Here is an 18913-nt window from a genome sequence, read left to right as displayed (position 1 = left end):
TATTATATTTCATTCAAGTGTACAGTTCATTTTAGGATAAGAATAAATTATGCAATACGTACAGATTAATAACAATTTTAACGTTAACGATGAGGGATTAGGTTTTCTGGCACTGCGTGATCGGAACGGCAGCTTCTCACCTATGTAATCGCTTTGCTGCAGATATCAAAGTATAAATACTCCACCTGTGGCAAACAAGTGAAGCTCTCAAACTCTAAAATGATCGAACAATGGAAACTTTGTAAATAATTAGATTCTGTTAAAATTCTTGCCCTCCAATTTCATCCTCAAAGATTGAAAATTTCTCCCTCAAAATTCAGTTTTATTGTAGGACGCACTTGCATTATAAAAGATGGAAATGGAAAAATTCTAAGGTAATATCTTCGCTTGTAAATTTCAATAGGTTTGAGCAGATATAAAAATCCGTAGGGTGTGTTAAGTAAACATATCGAGTATATCAATAATATATTTCTTTATTTCCTTTAATCAATATTGCTGTTTGTATAACTGAAAACTCGATGCTCATCGAGATATTTGAGAGCCTTTCTAAAAACGCATTACCGCACCACGTGCGATAACATCAAAAATCCAGTATCTTTCGCTTAAAATAGACTTGTTTCATTTATTTCCCCAGCCCCGTAAACCTTTAACGAATCCTGCGAGTCCAGCCTGGCCGCCCTTCTTGGCTTGATCTCCCAATTTCTCACTCAAATCCGGAAACTCGACCATGTTGCAGGCCAAGTCGAAGAACAACGGTTTGCAAGGGATAGGCTGCATGGATGATGCTATTAGTTTATAATTGGAAAATACTTTTTATTTCAATCGTTTTTTGTAAGCAGTCCAAAGTTCCTTCTTATATTCCAACGCGGCAGCTAACTTGTCCTTTGCCTCGGTGATACCTCTACCAACAACAGCTAAATCTGCTCCAGATTTTACAACAGATTCTGGAGTATTGTACTGTTGACCGAAATTGTCGGAACTATGGCCGAGCTTCACTCCAGGGGTCAGCTGAACGAGACCTGGATTCGTGAATATATTCGACTGACAAACGATGCCAGCGACTATGTTCGAATTTTGTGCGATCGACACTGCGTGCCGAACGTACTCGTCATTTGTTAACGCGCCTTTAGAGGACATCTGCGCCAATATAAAAATACCACGCGGTTCGTTAACATTTCCTAACGCATTTTTTAATCCATCTACTATGCTCTTTCCTGCTATCGCATGCACAGTAACAATATCTGCCCATTCCGCAATTTTGTAAATACCCTTTTGGTATTGCAAAGACACCGTGTTGCCGATATCCGCGAACTTCCGGTCCTCCATTAAAAGAAAATCGTGCTTCTTAGCCAAATCTTGCAAACGCTTTATAAAATCGCAGCTGAAGTCTTCTACTATATCTACGTGCGTTTTTAGTACCACAATGTGTGGTCCTACCAAATTTGCTAATTGTAAAATAGAGTCTGCTTTGGTCAAGTCTGCTGCCAAGCACAAAGTAGATTCTTTTGTTTCCATTAGATTGAATATTTTAGATGCAATCTCGTTTGTAGCCTTATTAGCGCGACAGTAAAATGGTATTTTCAGTCTGCATTCTGGAACTTTAAAAGAAGCTATTTAATATTCTATGAAGCAGAAAATGACGCAGCGTAAAATGTTATTTACCTTGATTAACGATAACAGGAGCTTGAGATAGCGACAAGTAGTTTAGTACATCTTTTCTTATCGTTGGCGTAATCTTGTCGGCTTCCACGAGGTAAGCCAAGAGACTGGTGACCGAGTACAAACTCCACATGTTTATACCATCAGCTTCAATATTCTTTTTGCCACCCTGTTCTCTGTCAATCACTACAAGAGCATCTGTTACCTTCAAACCCTCTTTCCTTAAAGTTTGTACAGTCTCTAGGATACTGCTGCCGCTAGTGACTACATCCTCAATGATCACACAATTATCTCCTAATTTAAAATGGCCTTCTATCATTTTCTTTGTGCCATATGCCTTTTCCTCTTTTCTTTTGATTAACATGGGAATATTAAAATCGACAGATATCAAAGTAGCTAATGGTAAAGCAGTGTAAGGTACACCACAGATCTGAGATACGTTTCCACGGTCCTCTGACAGTCTCCACAGTGCCTTCGCCAGTTGAGCCTTTGAAATATCAAAGAATATAAACAATTTAAAAATTATACAAATGACAGAGTATGCTTGATAGAATTTATAAATTACTCATACCATAACTTTTGGCTGAGAGATTATTACTCTCAAGTCAAAATACACTGGACTTTTCAAACCAACTTTGGTCACAAATTCTCCAAATTTGATCGCGTCGATCTCAAAAAGTGAAATGGCTAACTTCTTCAATTCTACGTCCATGGCACTCGATTTTTCGCACATGATTTCTGTCTATTGAAATTAAAACACCGCGTGCTCCCTGAAAGCATGATGCACAGAGCGATATTTAACCTGTTGCACATAGCTGTTTCTATTTCGTATTATATTTCATTCAAGTGTACAGTTCATTTTAGGATAAGAATAAATTATGCAATACGTACAGATTAATAACAATTTTAACGTTAACGATGAGGGATTAGGTTTTCTGGCACTGCGTGATCGGAACGGCAGCTTCTCACCTATGTAATCGCTTTGCTGCAGATATCAAAGTATAAATACTCCACCTGTGGCAAACAAGTGAAGCTCTCAAACTCTAAAATGATCGAACAATGGAAACTTTGTAAATAATTAGATTCTGTTAAAATTCTTGCCCTCCAATTTCATCCTCAAAGATTGAAAATTTCTCCCTCAAAATTCAGTTTTATTGTAGGACGCACTTGCATTATAAAAGATGGAAATGGAAAAATTCTAAGGTAATATCTTCGCTTGTAAATTTCAATAGGTTTGAGCAGATATAAAAATCCGTAGGGTGTGTTAAGTAAACATATCGAGTATATCAATAATATATTTCTTTATTTCCTTTAATCAATATTGCTGTTTGTATAACTGAAAACTCGATGCTCATCGAGATATTTGAGAGCCTTTCTAAAAACGCATTACCGCACCACGTGCGATAACATCAAAAATCCAGTATCTTTCGCTTAAAATAGACTTGTTTCATTTATTTCCCCAGCCCCGTAAACCTTTAACGAATCCTGCGAGTCCAGCCTGGCCGCCCTTCTTGGCTTGATCTCCCAATTTCTCACTCAAATCCGGAAACTCGACCATGTTGCAGGCCAAGTCGAAGAACAACGGTTTGCAAGGGATAGGCTGCATGGATGATGCTATTAGTTTATAATTGGAAAATACTTTTTATTTCAATCGTTTTTTGTAAGCAGTCCAAAGTTCCTTCTTATATTCCAACGCGGCAGCTAACTTGTCCTTTGCCTCGGTGATACCTCTACCAACAACAGCTAAATCTGCTCCAGATTTTACAACAGATTCTGGAGTATTGTACTGTTGACCGAAATTGTCGGAACTATGGCCGAGCTTCACTCCAGGGGTCAGCTGAACGAGACCTGGATTCGTGAATATATTCGACTGACAAACGATGCCAGCGACTATGTTCGAATTTTGTGCGATCGACACTGCGTGCCGAACGTACTCGTCATTTGTTAACGCGCCTTTAGAGGACATCTGCGCCAATATAAAAATACCACGCGGTTCGTTAACATTTCCTAACGCATTTTTTAATCCATCTACTATGCTCTTTCCTGCTATCGCATGCACAGTAACAATATCTGCCCATTCCGCAATTTTGTAAATACCCTTTTGGTATTGCAAAGACACCGTGTTGCCGATATCCGCGAACTTCCGGTCCTCCATTAAAAGAAAATCGTGCTTCTTAGCCAAATCTTGCAAACGCTTTATAAAATCGCAGCTGAAGTCTTCTACTATATCTACGTGCGTTTTTAGTACCACAATGTGTGGTCCTACCAAATTTGCTAATTGTAAAATAGAGTCTGCTTTGGTCAAGTCTGCTGCCAAGCACAAAGTAGATTCTTTTGTTTCCATTAGATTGAATATTTTAGATGCAATCTCGTTTGTAGCCTTATTAGCGCGACAGTAAAATGGTATTTTCAGTCTGCATTCTGGAACTTTAAAAGAAGCTATTTAATATTCTATGAAGCAGAAAATGACGCAGCGTAAAATGTTATTTACCTTGATTAACGATAACAGGAGCTTGAGATAGCGACAAGTAGTTTAGTACATCTTTTCTTATCGTTGGCGTAATCTTGTCGGCTTCCACGAGGTAAGCCAAGAGACTGGTGACCGAGTACAAACTCCACATGTTTATACCATCAGCTTCAATATTCTTTTTGCCACCCTGTTCTCTGTCAATCACTACAAGAGCATCTGTTACCTTCAAACCCTCTTTCCTTAAAGTTTGTACAGTCTCTAGGATACTGCTGCCGCTAGTGACTACATCCTCAATGATCACACAATTATCTCCTAATTTAAAATGGCCTTCTATCATTTTCTTTGTGCCATATGCCTTTTCCTCTTTTCTTTTGATTAACATGGGGATATTAAAATCGACAGATATCAAAGTAGCTAATGGTAAAGCAGTGTAAGGTACACCACAGATCTGAGATACGTTTCCACGGTCCTCTGACAGTCTCCACAGTGCCTTCGCCAGTTGAGCCTTTGAAATATCAAAGAATATAAACAATTTAAAAATTATACAAATGACAGAGTATGCTTGATAGAATTTATAAATTACTCATACCATAACTTTTGGCTGAGAGATTATTACTCTCAAGTCAAAATACACTGGACTTTTCAAACCAACTTTGGTCACAAATTCTCCAAATTTGATCGCGTCGATCTCAAAAAGTGAAATGGCTAACTTCTTCAATTCTACGTCCATGGCACTCGATTTTTCGCACATGATTTCTGTCTATTGAAATTAAAACACCGCGTGCTCCCTGAAAGCATGATGCACAGAGCGATATTTAACCTGTTGCACATAGCTGTTTCTATTTCGTATTATATTTCATTCAAGTGTACAGTTCATTTTAGGATAAGAATAAATTATGCAATACGTACAGATTAATAACAATTTTAACGTTAACGATGAGGGATTAGGTTTTCTGGCACTGCGTGATCGGAACGGCAGCTTCTCACCTATGTAATCGCTTTGCTGCAGATATCAAAGTATAAATACTCCACCTGTGGCAAACAAGTGAAGCTCTCAAACTCTAAAATGATCGAACAATGGAAACTTTGTAAATAATTAGATTCTGTTAAAATTCTTGCCCTCCAATTTCATCCTCAAAGATTGAAAATTTCTCCCTCAAAATTCAGTTTTATTGTAGGACGCACTTGCATTATAAAAGATGGAAATGGAAAAATTCTAAGGTAATATCTTCGCTTGTAAATTTCAATAGGTTTGAGCAGATATAAAAATCCGTAGGGTGTGTTAAGTAAACATATCGAGTATATCAATAATATATTTCTTTATTTCCTTTAATCAATATTGCTGTTTGTATAACTGAAAACTCGATGCTCATCGAGATATTTGAGAGCCTTTCTAAAAACGCATTACCGCACCACGTGCGATAACATCAAAAATCCAGTATCTTTCGCTTAAAATAGACTTGTTTCATTTATTTCCCCAGCCCCGTAAACCTTTAACGAATCCTGCGAGTCCAGCCTGGCCGCCCTTCTTGGCTTGATCTCCCAATTTCTCACTCAAATCCGGAAACTCGACCATGTTGCAGGCCAAGTCGAAGAACAACGGTTTGCAAGGGATAGGCTGCATGGATGATGCTATTAGTTTATAATTGGAAAATACTTTTTATTTCAATCGTTTTTTGTAAGCAGTCCAAAGTTCCTTCTTATATTCCAACGCGGCAGCTAACTTGTCCTTTGCCTCGGTGATACCTCTACCAACAACAGCTAAATCTGCTCCAGATTTTACAACAGATTCTGGAGTATTGTACTGTTGACCGAAATTGTCGGAACTATGGCCGAGCTTCACTCCAGGGGTCAGCTGAACGAGACCTGGATTCGTGAATATATTCGACTGACAAACGATGCCAGCGACTATGTTCGAATTTTGTGCGATCGACACTGCGTGCCGAACGTACTCGTCATTTGTTAACGCGCCTTTAGAGGACATCTGCGCCAATATAAAAATACCACGCGGTTCGTTAACATTTCCTAACGCATTTTTTAATCCATCTACTATGCTCTTTCCTGCTATCGCATGCACAGTAACAATATCTGCCCATTCCGCAATTTTGTAAATACCCTTTTGGTATTGCAAAGACACCGTGTTGCCGATATCCGCGAACTTCCGGTCCTCCATTAAAAGAAAATCGTGCTTCTTAGCCAAATCTTGCAAACGCTTTATAAAATCGCAGCTGAAGTCTTCTACTATATCTACGTGCGTTTTTAGTACCACAATGTGTGGTCCTACCAAATTTGCTAATTGTAAAATAGAGTCTGCTTTGGTCAAGTCTGCTGCCAAGCACAAAGTAGATTCTTTTGTTTCCATTAGATTGAATATTTTAGATGCAATCTCGTTTGTAGCCTTATTAGCGCGACAGTAAAATGGTATTTTCAGTCTGCATTCTGGAACTTTAAAAGAAGCTATTTAATATTCTATGAAGCAGAAAATGACGCAGCGTAAAATGTTATTTACCTTGATTAACGATAACAGGAGCTTGAGATAGCGACAAGTAGTTTAGTACATCTTTTCTTATCGTTGGCGTAATCTTGTCGGCTTCCACGAGGTAAGCCAAGAGACTGGTGACCGAGTACAAACTCCACATGTTTATACCATCAGCTTCAATATTCTTTTTGCCACCCTGTTCTCTGTCAATCACTACAAGAGCATCTGTTACCTTCAAACCCTCTTTCCTTAAAGTTTGTACAGTCTCTAGGATACTGCTGCCGCTAGTGACTACATCCTCAATGATCACACAATTATCTCCTAATTTAAAATGGCCTTCTATCATTTTCTTTGTGCCATATGCCTTTTCCTCTTTTCTTTTGATTAACATGGGGATATTAAAATCGACAGATATCAAAGTAGCTAATGGTAAAGCAGTGTAAGGTACACCACAGATCTGAGATACGTTTCCACGGTCCTCTGACAGTCTCCACAGTGCCTTCGCCAGTTGAGCCTTTGAAATATCAAAGAATATAAACAATTTAAAAATTATACAAATGACAGAGTATGCTTGATAGAATTTATAAATTACTCATACCATAACTTTTGGCTGAGAGATTATTACTCTCAAGTCAAAATACACTGGACTTTTCAAACCAACTTTGGTCACAAATTCTCCAAATTTGATCGCGTCGATCTCAAAAAGTGAAATGGCTAACTTCTTCAATTCTACGTCCATGGCACTCGATTTTTCGCACATGATTTCTGTCTATTGAAATTAAAACACCGCGTGCTCCCTGAAAGCATGATGCACAGAGCGATATTTAACCTGTTGCACATAGCTGTTTCTATTTCGTATTATATTTCATTCAAGTGTACAGTTCATTTTAGGATAAGAATAAATTATGCAATACGTACAGATTAATAACAATTTTAACGTTAACGATGAGGGATTAGGTTTTCTGGCACTGCGTGATCGGAACGGCAGCTTCTCACCTATGTAATCGCTTTGCTGCAGATATCAAAGTATAAATACTCCACCTGTGGCAAACAAGTGAAGCTCTCAAACTCTAAAATGATCGAACAATGGAAACTTTGTAAATAATTAGATTCTGTTAAAATTCTTGCCCTCCAATTTCATCCTCAAAGATTGAAAATTTCTCCCTCAAAATTCAGTTTTATTGTAGGACGCACTTGCATTATAAAAGATGGAAATGGAAAAATTCTAAGGTAATATCTTCGCTTGTAAATTTCAATAGGTTTGAGCAGATATAAAAATCCGTAGGGTGTGTTAAGTAAACATATCGAGTATATCAATAATATATTTCTTTATTTCCTTTAATCAATATTGCTGTTTGTATAACTGAAAACTCGATGCTCATCGAGATATTTGAGAGCCTTTCTAAAAACGCATTACCGCACCACGTGCGATAACATCAAAAATCCAGTATCTTTCGCTTAAAATAGACTTGTTTCATTTATTTCCCCAGCCCCGTAAACCTTTAACGAATCCTGCGAGTCCAGCCTGGCCGCCCTTCTTGGCTTGATCTCCCAATTTCTCACTCAAATCCGGAAACTCGACCATGTTGCAGGCCAAGTCGAAGAACAACGGTTTGCAAGGGATAGGCTGCATGGATGATGCTATTAGTTTATAATTGGAAAATACTTTTTATTTCAATCGTTTTTTGTAAGCAGTCCAAAGTTCCTTCTTATATTCCAACGCGGCAGCTAACTTGTCCTTTGCCTCGGTGATACCTCTACCAACAACAGCTGAATCTGCTCCAGATTTTACAACAGATTCTGGAGTATTGTACTGTTGACCGAAATTGTCGGAACTATGGCCGAGCTTCACTCCAGGGGTCAGCTGAACGAGACCTGGATTCGTGAATATATTCGACTGACAAACGATGCCAGCGACTATGTTCGAATTTTGTGCGATCGACACTGCGTGCCGAACGTACTCGTCATTTGTTAACGCGCCTTTAGAGGACATCTGCGCCAATATAAAAATACCACGCGGTTCGTTAACATTTCCTAACGCATTTTTTAATCCATCTACTATGCTCTTTCCTGCTATCGCATGCACAGTAACAATATCTGCCCATTCCGCAATTTTGTAAATACCCTTTTGGTATTGCAAAGACACCGTGTTGCCGATATCCGCGAACTTCCGGTCCTCCATTAAAAGAAAATCGTGCTTCTTAGCCAAATCTTGCAAACGCTTTATAAAATCGCAGCTGAAGTCTTCTACTATATCTACGTGCGTTTTTAGTACCACAATGTGTGGTCCTACCAAATTTGCTAATTGTAAAATAGAGTCTGCTTTGGTCAAGTCTGCTGCCAAGCACAAAGTAGATTCTTTTGTTTCCATTAGATTGAATATTTTAGATGCAATCTCGTTTGTAGCCTTATTAGCGCGACAGTAAAATGGTATTTTCAGTCTGCATTCTGGAACTTTAAAAGAAGCTATTTAATATTCTATGAAGCAGAAAATGACGCAGCGTAAAATGTTATTTACCTTGATTAACGATAACAGGAGCTTGAGATAGCGACAAGTAGTTTAGTACATCTTTTCTTATCGTTGGCGTAATCTTGTCGGCTTCCACGAGGTAAGCCAAGAGACTGGTGACCGAGTACAAACTCCACATGTTTATACCATCAGCTTCAATATTCTTTTTGCCACCCTGTTCTCTGTCAATCACTACAAGAGCATCTGTTACCTTCAAACCCTCTTTCCTTAAAGTTTGTACAGTCTCTAGGATACTGCTGCCGCTAGTGACTACATCCTCAATGATCACACAATTATCTCCTAATTTAAAATGGCCTTCTATCATTTTCTTTGTGCCATATGCCTTTTCCTCTTTTCTTTTGATTAACATGGGAATATTAAAATCGACAGATATCAAAGTAGCTAATGGTAAAGCAGTGTAAGGTACACCACAGATCTGAGATACGTTTCCACGGTCCTCTGACAGTCTCCACAGTGCCTTCGCCAGTTGAGCCTTTGAAATATCAAAGAATATAAACAATTTAAAAATTATACAAATGACAGAGTATGCTTGATAGAATTTATAAATTACTCATACCATAACTTTTGGCTGAGAGATTATTACTCTCAAGTCAAAATACACTGGACTTTTCAAACCAACTTTGGTCACAAATTCTCCAAATTTGATCGCGTCGATCTCAAAAAGTGAAATGGCTAACTTCTTCAATTCTACGTCCATGGCACTCGATTTTTCGCACATGATTTCTGTCTATTGAAATTAAAACACCGCGTGCTCCCTGAAAGCATGATGCACAGAGCGATATTTAACCTGTTGCACATAGCTGTTTCTATTTCGTATTATATTTCATTCAAGTGTACAGTTCATTTTAGGATAAGAATAAATTATGCAATACGTACAGATTAATAACAATTTTAACGTTAACGATGAGGGATTAGGTTTTCTGGCACTGCGTGATCGGAACGGCAGCTTCTCACCTATGTAATCGCTTTGCTGCAGATATCAAAGTATAAATACTCCACCTGTGGCAAACAAGTGAAGCTCTCAAACTCTAAAATGATCGAACAATGGAAACTTTGTAAATAATTAGATTCTGTTAAAATTCTTGCCCTCCAATTTCATCCTCAAAGATTGAAAATTTCTCCCTCAAAATTCAGTTTTATTGTAGGACGCACTTGCATTATAAAAGATGGAAATGGAAAAATTCTAAGGTAATATCTTCGCTTGTAAATTTCAATAGGTTTGAGCAGATATAAAAATCCGTAGGGTGTGTTAAGTAAACATATCGAGTATATCAATAATATATTTCTTTATTTCCTTTAATCAATATTGCTGTTTGTATAACTGAAAACTCGATGCTCATCGAGATATTTGAGAGCCTTTCTAAAAACGCATTACCGCACCACGTGCGATAACATCAAAAATCCAGTATCTTTCGCTTAAAATAGACTTGTTTCATTTATTTCCCCAGCCCCGTAAACCTTTAACGAATCCTGCGAGTCCAGCCTGGCCGCCCTTCTTGGCTTGATCTCCCAATTTCTCACTCAAATCCGGAAACTCGACCATGTTGCAGGCCAAGTCGAAGAACAACGGTTTGCAAGGGATAGGCTGCATGGATGATGCTATTAGTTTATAATTGGAAAATACTTTTTATTTCAATCGTTTTTTGTAAGCAGTCCAAAGTTCCTTCTTATATTCCAACGCGGCAGCTAACTTGTCCTTTGCCTCGGTGATACCTCTACCAACAACAGCTAAATCTGCTCCAGATTTTACAACAGATTCTGGAGTATTGTACTGTTGACCGAAATTGTCGGAACTATGGCCGAGCTTCACTCCAGGGGTCAGCTGAACGAGACCTGGATTCGTGAATATATTCGACTGACAAACGATGCCAGCGACTATGTTCGAATTTTGTGCGATCGACACTGCGTGCCGAACGTACTCGTCATTTGTTAACGCGCCTTTAGAGGACATCTGCGCCAATATAAAAATACCACGCGGTTCGTTAACATTTCCTAACGCATTTTTTAATCCATCTACTATGCTCTTTCCTGCTATCGCATGCACAGTAACAATATCTGCCCATTCCGCAATTTTGTAAATACCCTTTTGGTATTGCAAAGACACCGTGTTGCCGATATCCGCGAACTTCCGGTCCTCCATTAAAAGAAAATCGTGCTTCTTAGCCAAATCTTGCAAACGCTTTATAAAATCGCAGCTGAAGTCTTCTACTATATCTACGTGCGTTTTTAGTACCACAATGTGTGGTCCTACCAAATTTGCTAATTGTAAAATAGAGTCTGCTTTGGTCAAGTCTGCTGCCAAGCACAAAGTAGATTCTTTTGTTTCCATTAGATTGAATATTTTAGATGCAATCTCGTTTGTAGCCTTATTAGCGCGACAGTAAAATGGTATTTTCAGTCTGCATTCTGGAACTTTAAAAGAAGCTATTTAATATTCTATGAAGCAGAAAATGACGCTGCGTAAAATGTTATTTACCTTGATTAACGATAACAGGAGCTTGAGATAGCGACAAGTAGTTTAGTACATCTTTTCTTATCGTTGGCGTAATCTTGTCGGCTTCCACGAGGTAAGCCAAGAGACTGGTGACCGAGTACAAACTCCACATGTTTATACCATCAGCTTCAATATTCTTTTTGCCACCCTGTTCTCTGTCAATCACTACAAGAGCATCTGTTACCTTCAAACCCTCTTTCCTTAAAGTTTGTACAGTCTCTAGGATACTGCTGCCGCTAGTGACTACATCCTCAATGATCACACAATTATCTCCTAATTTAAAATGGCCTTCTATCATTTTCTTTGTGCCATATGCCTTTTCCTCTTTTCTTTTGATTAACATGGGAATATTAAAATCGACAGATATCAAAGTAGCTAATGGTAAAGCAGTGTAAGGTACACCACAGATCTGAGATACGTTTCCACGGTCCTCTGACAGTCTCCACAGTGCCTTCGCCAGTTGAGCCTTTGAAATATCAAAGAATATAAACAATTTAAAAATTATACAAATGACAGAGTATGCTTGATAGAATTTATAAATTACTCATACCATAACTTTTGGCTGAGAGATTATTACTCTCAAGTCAAAATACACTGGACTTTTCAAACCAACTTTGGTCACAAATTCTCCAAATTTGATCGCGTCGATCTCAAAAAGTGAAATGGCTAACTTCTTCAATTCTACGTCCATGGCACTCGATTTTTCGCACATGATTTCTGTCTATTGAAATTAAAACACCGCGTGCTCCCTGAAAGCATGATGCACAGAGCGATATTTAACCTGTTGCACATAGCTGTTTCTATTTCGTATTATATTTCATTCAAGTGTACAGTTCATTTTAGGATAAGAATAAATTATGCAATACGTACAGATTAATAACAATTTTAACGTTAACGATGAGGGATTAGGTTTTCTGGCACTGCGTGATCGGAACGGCAGCTTCTCACCTATGTAATCGCTTTGCTGCAGATATCAAAGTATAAATACTCCACCTGTGGCAAACAAGTGAAGCTCTCAAACTCTAAAATGATCGAACAATGGAAACTTTGTAAATAATTAGATTCTGTTAAAATTCTTGCCCTCCAATTTCATCCTCAAAGATTGAAAATTTCTCCCTCAAAATTCAGTTTTATTGTAGGACGCACTTGCATTATAAAAGATGGAAATGGAAAAATTCTAAGGTAATATCTTCGCTTGTAAATTTCAATAGGTTTGAGCAGATATAAAAATCCGTAGGGTGTGTTAAGTAAACATATCGAGTATATCAATAATATATTTCTTTATTTCCTTTAATCAATATTGCTGTTTGTATAACTGAAAACTCGATGCTCATCGAGATATTTGAGAGCCTTTCTAAAAACGCATTACCGCACCACGTGCGATAACATCAAAAATCCAGTATCTTTCGCTTAAAATAGACTTGTTTCATTTATTTCCCCAGCCCCGTAAACCTTTAACGAATCCTGCGAGTCCAGCCTGGCCGCCCTTCTTGGCTTGATCTCCCAATTTCTCACTCAAATCCGGAAACTCGACCATGTTGCAGGCCAAGTCGAAGAACAACGGTTTGCAAGGGATAGGCTGCATGGATGATGCTATTAGTTTATAATTGGAAAATACTTTTTATTTCAATCGTTTTTTGTAAGCAGTCCAAAGTTCCTTCTTATATTCCAACGCGGCAGCTAACTTGTCCTTTGCCTCGGTGATACCTCTACCAACAACAGCTAAATCTGCTCCAGATTTTACAACAGATTCTGGAGTATTGTACTGTTGACCGAAATTGTCGGAACTATGGCCGAGCTTCACTCCAGGGGTCAGCTGAACGAGACCTGGATTCGTGAATATATTCGACTGACAAACGATGCCAGCGACTATGTTCGAATTTTGTGCGATCGACACTGCGTGCCGAACGTACTCGTCATTTGTTAACGCGCCTTTAGAGGACATCTGCGCCAATATAAAAATACCACGCGGTTCGTTAACATTTCCTAACGCATTTTTTAATCCATCTACTATGCTCTTTCCTGCTATCGCATGCACAGTAACAATATCTGCCCATTCCGCAATTTTGTAAATACCCTTTTGGTATTGCAAAGACACCGTGTTGCCGATATCCGCGAACTTCCGGTCCTCCATTAAAAGAAAATCGTGCTTCTTAGCCAAATCTTGCAAACGCTTTATAAAATCGCAGCTGAAGTCTTCTACTATATCTACGTGCGTTTTTAGTACCACAATGTGTGGTCCTACCAAATTTGCTAATTGTAAAATAGAGTCTGCTTTGGTCAAGTCTGCTGCCAAGCACAAAGTAGATTCTTTTGTTTCCATTAGATTGAATATTTTAGATGCAATCTCGTTTGTAGCCTTATTAGCGCGACAGTAAAATGGTATTTTCAGTCTGCATTCTGGAACTTTAAAAGAAGCTATTTAATATTCTATGAAGCAGAAAATGACGCTGCGTAAAATGTTATTTACCTTGATTAACGATAACAGGAGCTTGAGATAGCGACAAGTAGTTTAGTACATCTTTTCTTATCGTTGGCGTAATCTTGTCGGCTTCCACGAGGTAAGCCAAGAGACTGGTGACCGAGTACAAACTCCACATGTTTATACCATCAGCTTCAATATTCTTTTTGCCACCCTGTTCTCTGTCAATCACTACAAGAGCATCTGTTACCTTCAAACCCTCTTTCCTTAAAGTTTGTACAGTCTCTAGGATACTGCTGCCGCTAGTGACTACATCCTCAATGATCACACAATTATCTCCTAATTTAAAATGGCCTTCTATCATTTTCTTTGTGCCATATGCCTTTTCCTCTTTTCTTTTGATTAACATGGGGATATTAAAATCGACAGATATCAAAGTAGCTAATGGTAAAGCAGTGTAAGGTACACCACAGATCTGAGATACGTTTCCACGGTCCTCTGACAGTCTCCACAGTGCCTTCGCCAGTTGAGCCTTCGAAATATCAAGGAATATAAACAATTTAACCCTTAAATGCATAGAGTCCCAAAAATGAATCAATAACTTTTTGCGCGGATACCCGACAACAGTTTTGATATCGATACATTTGGCTGAATGGCAGTGATTCCTTTGTCCATTGACTTATCAAAAATTAACTAAAATAATTACATTTGACTTCAATATTTGTATCTTTCTGACGTTATACCAATTGGCGCGCATTTTTGATAGCGGGTTCATTTACGTACTTTTGGAAGTGGATTATTTAGAAATATTTTGGTGTATTCATTAAACAAACAATATTTTCTAAAGGTAAGGCTCTTATTTATTAACCCTTAAATGCATATTTTTGCCAATTGTCTACATTCTAGTTCAACTTAATTTTATTCAAAAACCTGAGTATGTGCGTTTCCGAACACACGTTGACAACAATAGAAAATAGACCATGTGTGAAATAAAAGACTTGACATTACTTTTGGCGAGTAAGTTATATATTTTTTGACATTTGAATGTGGTGGGTGGTAACCTTCAATGTGTTACTTGAAGAGATATTTTCTTTTTTTGAGTTTCCTATAAATGAGTGATTTATCTAATTGAAAAAGAGAGAGAGAGAAAATTACTTCTCATCTGTTGTCAGATAAGCTATGAATGTTTGATGTTGCATTTGATTCCTATACTAATAGATAATATAAATACATGACCATTTGTTTACGTCTACAATAATTTTCGTAATAAACGCATATTTTTGCCAAAAGTCTACGTACAACTTTTTTTCAAAATAAATACTCAATATTATTACCTAGATTTTTTTATTTATTTTTTACGTAACCTATGACTACATTCCTATAAAAAACAATTTTTTAAAATTCAAAACAAAAAATCATGCATTTAAGGGTTAAAAATTATACAAATGACAGAGTATGCTTGATAGAATTTATAAATTACTCATACCATAACTTTTGGCTGAGAGATTATTACTCTCAAGTCAAAATACACTGGACTTTTCAAACCAACTTTGGTCACAAATTCTCCAAATTTGATCGCGTCGATCTCAAAAAGTGAAATGGCTAACTTCTTCAATTCTACGTCCATGGCACTCGATTTTTCGCACATGATTTCTGTCTATTGAAATTAAAACACCGCGTGCTCCCTGAAAGCATGATGCACAGAGCGATATTTAACCTGTTGCACATAGCTGTTTCTATTTCGTATTATATTTCATTCAAGTGTACAGTTCATTTTAGGATAAGAATAAATTATGCAATACGTACAGATTAATAACAATTTTAACGTTAACGATGAGGGATTAGGTTTTCTGGCACTGCGTGATCGGAACGGCAGCTTCTCACCTATGTAATCGCTTTGCTGCAGATATCAAAGTATAAATACTCCACCTGTGGCAAACAAGTGAAGCTCTCAAACTCTAAAATGATCGAACAATGGAAACTTTGTAAATAATTAGATTCTGTTAAAATTCTTGCCCTCCAATTTCATCCTCAAAGATTGAAAATTTCTCCCTCAAAATTCAGTTTTATTGTAGGACGCACTTGCATTATAAAAGATGGAAATGGAAAAATTCTAAGGTAATATCTTCGCTTGTAAATTTCAATAGGTTTGAGCAGATATAAAAATCCGTAGGGTGTGTTAAGTAAACATATCGAGTATATCAATAATATATTTCTTTATTTCCTTTAACCCCTTTAACGTGCACGCTCGAGTTAACTCACTTTCTCACTCGAGTCAACACTTACGACTTATCTCTTCCTTGCGAGCCGCTTTCCGACAGCGATTACATAGGTGAGAAGCTAGCGTTCCGATCACGCAGTGCCAGAATACCTAATCCTACATCTTTAACGTCAGACAATATTAATCTGTAGTTATTTCATTATTTATTCTTATCCTAGAATGAACTGTACACTTGAATGAAATATAATACGAAATAAAAATAGCTATGTGCAACAGGTTATCCTTATTAATTTAAATATCGCTTTGTTGATCATGCTTTCGGGGACCATGTGTGTTTTAATTTCAATAGACAGAAATTATGTGCGAAAAATCGAGTGCCATAGACGTAGAATTGAAGAAGTTAATTAATAGAAGTTTTTTAGCGTGAATTTTGAAAATAAAGTTGATGCTGAAGTTCAGGACGAAACGTGGGGGGATCATTATCCTGTTTGTGTTTGTGTTAATACACGGAAAAATTATTATATCGAAAAGTCTTTCAAACTTGTTATCAAACGTACACATTGGCCTAATTATGAATCGGTAAAGTATCCCGAGTTCCTCAGCTTAAAATATGAGCATCTTTTTCAAGCGCGAAATGTGACTTCTTCGTGAATGTTGGTCAAGAATCCATAATCTCTATTACTCCTAGAAAAAACTCGTTATGTTAGAAATAAAAATAATCTTATTGCATGGTGAGATGTTTGTTGGGTAAACGTTTGAGAGGTGCAACGTATAAAAAATGAAATCTTATCAAAAAAGCGCCTAAGCCAACAAAGTATTTAAAAAGAAAAGAAAAAGGATTGCTTTAGAAAATTTGCCAAAAGTATTAATTTCCGTTTAAATCCTATATACGTGTGCAAATTGTACAAACTATTTAAAAATAAATAGATTGTTTAAAATTATGTCAACTGTGCTAATTTTGAATTAGCCGTATCGTCTTCAACGTTCACCTCCCGCCGCGTGCGTGTCGGCTGTTTTTATATTGACGAGTCCGATGCCTATTCGGGGTTAAACCACCTCACGACGTTATACATGGGATCTGCGCATGTATACACCGTCGCTTTGTATTCGTCACTTGGGTCATCCTTTCAATAATCCTAATATTAAATCAGTTACCCATTTTCCATTGTCTCCCATTCAACATCGTTCGTAAAAATTAATATTATTCGTTAAGTTCTAAAAAGGATGCTATCATTGTAAAGTGTATAAATTTATTAATGTTATAAATACCATCTGCAAGAGAGAGAGAGAGAGAGAGAGAGAGAGAGAGAGAGAGTGAGAGAGAGAGAGAGAGAGAGTGAGAGAGAAAATATATTCTGTACGATTAATACTCTTATTGCCTCCATATAATATTCAACATTGGTAGTAGAAATGAAATATACAAGATAAACGCTGTGACTAAATTCATGAAAATGAGCTGAGAAACTCAGGATACTTTACCGATTTATGAGTAGCAATACTGACCTCAGTGTATTAAAAACCGTAAAACTAAATAGCAGTTATTTATCTTAAAGTTGTAAAAAATTTCGTCCCATTGGAATTCCGAAAGGACATGTCCTGGAACTCTATAACAAATAATCAAATCAAAAGTTGGTTATCCGCACATTTCAACCGATTGATCAGGTGAAATATTGCACAATTCAGCAAATGTCTCTTAAGGACGAAAATAATAATTCCTTCGCCCCTGGCATAAGTTCTGTCCTTTCTAAATGTAACAAAACGAGTGAAGTTGATCTCATTATCGGATTCAAGTCAAGATTCCACTATGAAGATGTCCACCTCTTGCATAATAATCAGTAGCTGAAATTTTAAGTGAATTAGATTCCGAGTAAAATTTTCGCAATCGCAAGATGATTCTTGTGTCGTGATGTTGTTTCGTGCCCACGTAGAGAACGTTTGACGGATATTCGTGTCGCGGATTTTAATGTCCGGAAATTTTCCTCGACGATACTGCGTTGCAAAAACAGTACAATTCCAGTCCTTTGCGTAAGAGACGATATTAAAAAAGATAAAAATTGATTAGTGTATCCCCGAAATCGTGGTATAACAGGCCGGACATTGATTCTACATGCGAAAATAAGTGGGGCAAAGGGAATAACATTTTTTCATTCAAGGCTCGTTTCCGAGAAAAACTATGTTGAAAAATAATACTACTTAATGGAAATCATATAGTTGTGCCGGCCACGACATACCAATTCCAAACTTCGCGAACTTGACTCACATTTCACCGCAGTGCGCTCGAGAACACAGCCTTTAATGAAAAAACGTTATTCTTTTTTCTGGACTTACTTTTCCGTCTAGAATCACTACTTGGCCGGATGTACCGCGATGGTCGCGACATATAATTTTTATGCCGTTTGTAACATGATCTTGTAATGTAATGAATTTACTTTTTAGTCTTTTGTTCTACGCGACACAAGTACTGTACGATGCAATAAAAGAAATTCACCTATTCATCTTTATCAAAGACAATTGTGTGGTCCATTTTTGTAACCGATCTTCACCGATCCAGAAGTGTACAATCACGCTATGGTGGTCGTGAAAATAACCAACCATTAATAATAGAAATTTAAACATATTTTCTGTATTCTTGTGATTT

General features: G+C 37.4%; 5 protein-coding genes across 5 annotated transcripts; all 5 read right to left on the bottom strand.

The window, feature by feature from the left end:
* Positions 1-455: 455 nt before the first annotated feature.
* Positions 456-2140, bottom strand: LOC143262805 (uridine 5'-monophosphate synthase-like). The gene is made up of 2 exons (XM_076528275.1): positions 1663-2140; positions 456-1598 (listed from the first exon to the last, which is right to left on the bottom strand). Exons 1-2 carry the CDS (start codon positions 2021-2023, stop codon positions 814-816), a joined length of 1146 nt encoding a protein of 381 aa, XP_076384390.1. The 5' UTR covers positions 2024-2140; the 3' UTR covers positions 456-813.
* An 803-nt stretch (positions 2141-2943) lies between these two features.
* Positions 2944-4628, bottom strand: LOC143262802 (uridine 5'-monophosphate synthase-like). Its single transcript, XM_076528272.1, has 2 exons — positions 4151-4628; positions 2944-4086 (listed from the first exon to the last, which is right to left on the bottom strand). The coding sequence occupies exons 1-2, from the start codon at positions 4509-4511 to the stop codon at positions 3302-3304; spliced, it is 1146 nt and encodes a 381-aa protein (XP_076384387.1). The 5' UTR covers positions 4512-4628; the 3' UTR covers positions 2944-3301.
* Positions 4629-5431: 803 nt separating this feature from the next.
* Positions 5432-9604, bottom strand: LOC143262795 (uridine 5'-monophosphate synthase-like). Its single transcript, XM_076528264.1, has 4 exons — positions 9127-9604; positions 8353-9062; positions 6639-7122; positions 5432-6574 (listed from the first exon to the last, which is right to left on the bottom strand). The coding sequence occupies exons 1-4, from the start codon at positions 9485-9487 to the stop codon at positions 5790-5792; spliced, it is 2340 nt and encodes a 779-aa protein (XP_076384379.1). The 5' UTR covers positions 9488-9604; the 3' UTR covers positions 5432-5789.
* An 803-nt stretch (positions 9605-10407) lies between these two features.
* LOC143262798 (uridine 5'-monophosphate synthase-like) lies at positions 10408-12371 on the bottom strand. Its single transcript, XM_076528267.1, has 3 exons — positions 12183-12371; positions 11615-12098; positions 10408-11550 (listed from the first exon to the last, which is right to left on the bottom strand). The coding sequence occupies exons 1-3, from the start codon at positions 12342-12344 to the stop codon at positions 10766-10768; spliced, it is 1431 nt and encodes a 476-aa protein (XP_076384382.1). The 5' UTR covers positions 12345-12371; the 3' UTR covers positions 10408-10765.
* A 524-nt stretch (positions 12372-12895) lies between these two features.
* LOC143262787 (uridine 5'-monophosphate synthase-like) lies at positions 12896-15733 on the bottom strand. The gene is made up of 3 exons (XM_076528258.1): positions 15541-15733; positions 14103-14586; positions 12896-14038 (listed from the first exon to the last, which is right to left on the bottom strand). The coding sequence occupies exons 1-3, from the start codon at positions 15700-15702 to the stop codon at positions 13254-13256; spliced, it is 1431 nt and encodes a 476-aa protein (XP_076384373.1). The 5' UTR covers positions 15703-15733; the 3' UTR covers positions 12896-13253.
* Between the last annotated feature and the right edge of the window lie 3180 nt (positions 15734-18913).

The sequence above is a fragment of the Megalopta genalis genome, unplaced genomic scaffold (genome assembly GCF_051020955.1).
Source record: "Megalopta genalis isolate 19385.01 unplaced genomic scaffold, iyMegGena1_principal scaffold0222, whole genome shotgun sequence".
NCBI classification, from domain to species: Eukaryota; Metazoa; Arthropoda; class Insecta; order Hymenoptera; family Halictidae; genus Megalopta; species Megalopta genalis.
This window is presented reverse-complemented; position numbering and strand designations above follow the sequence as displayed.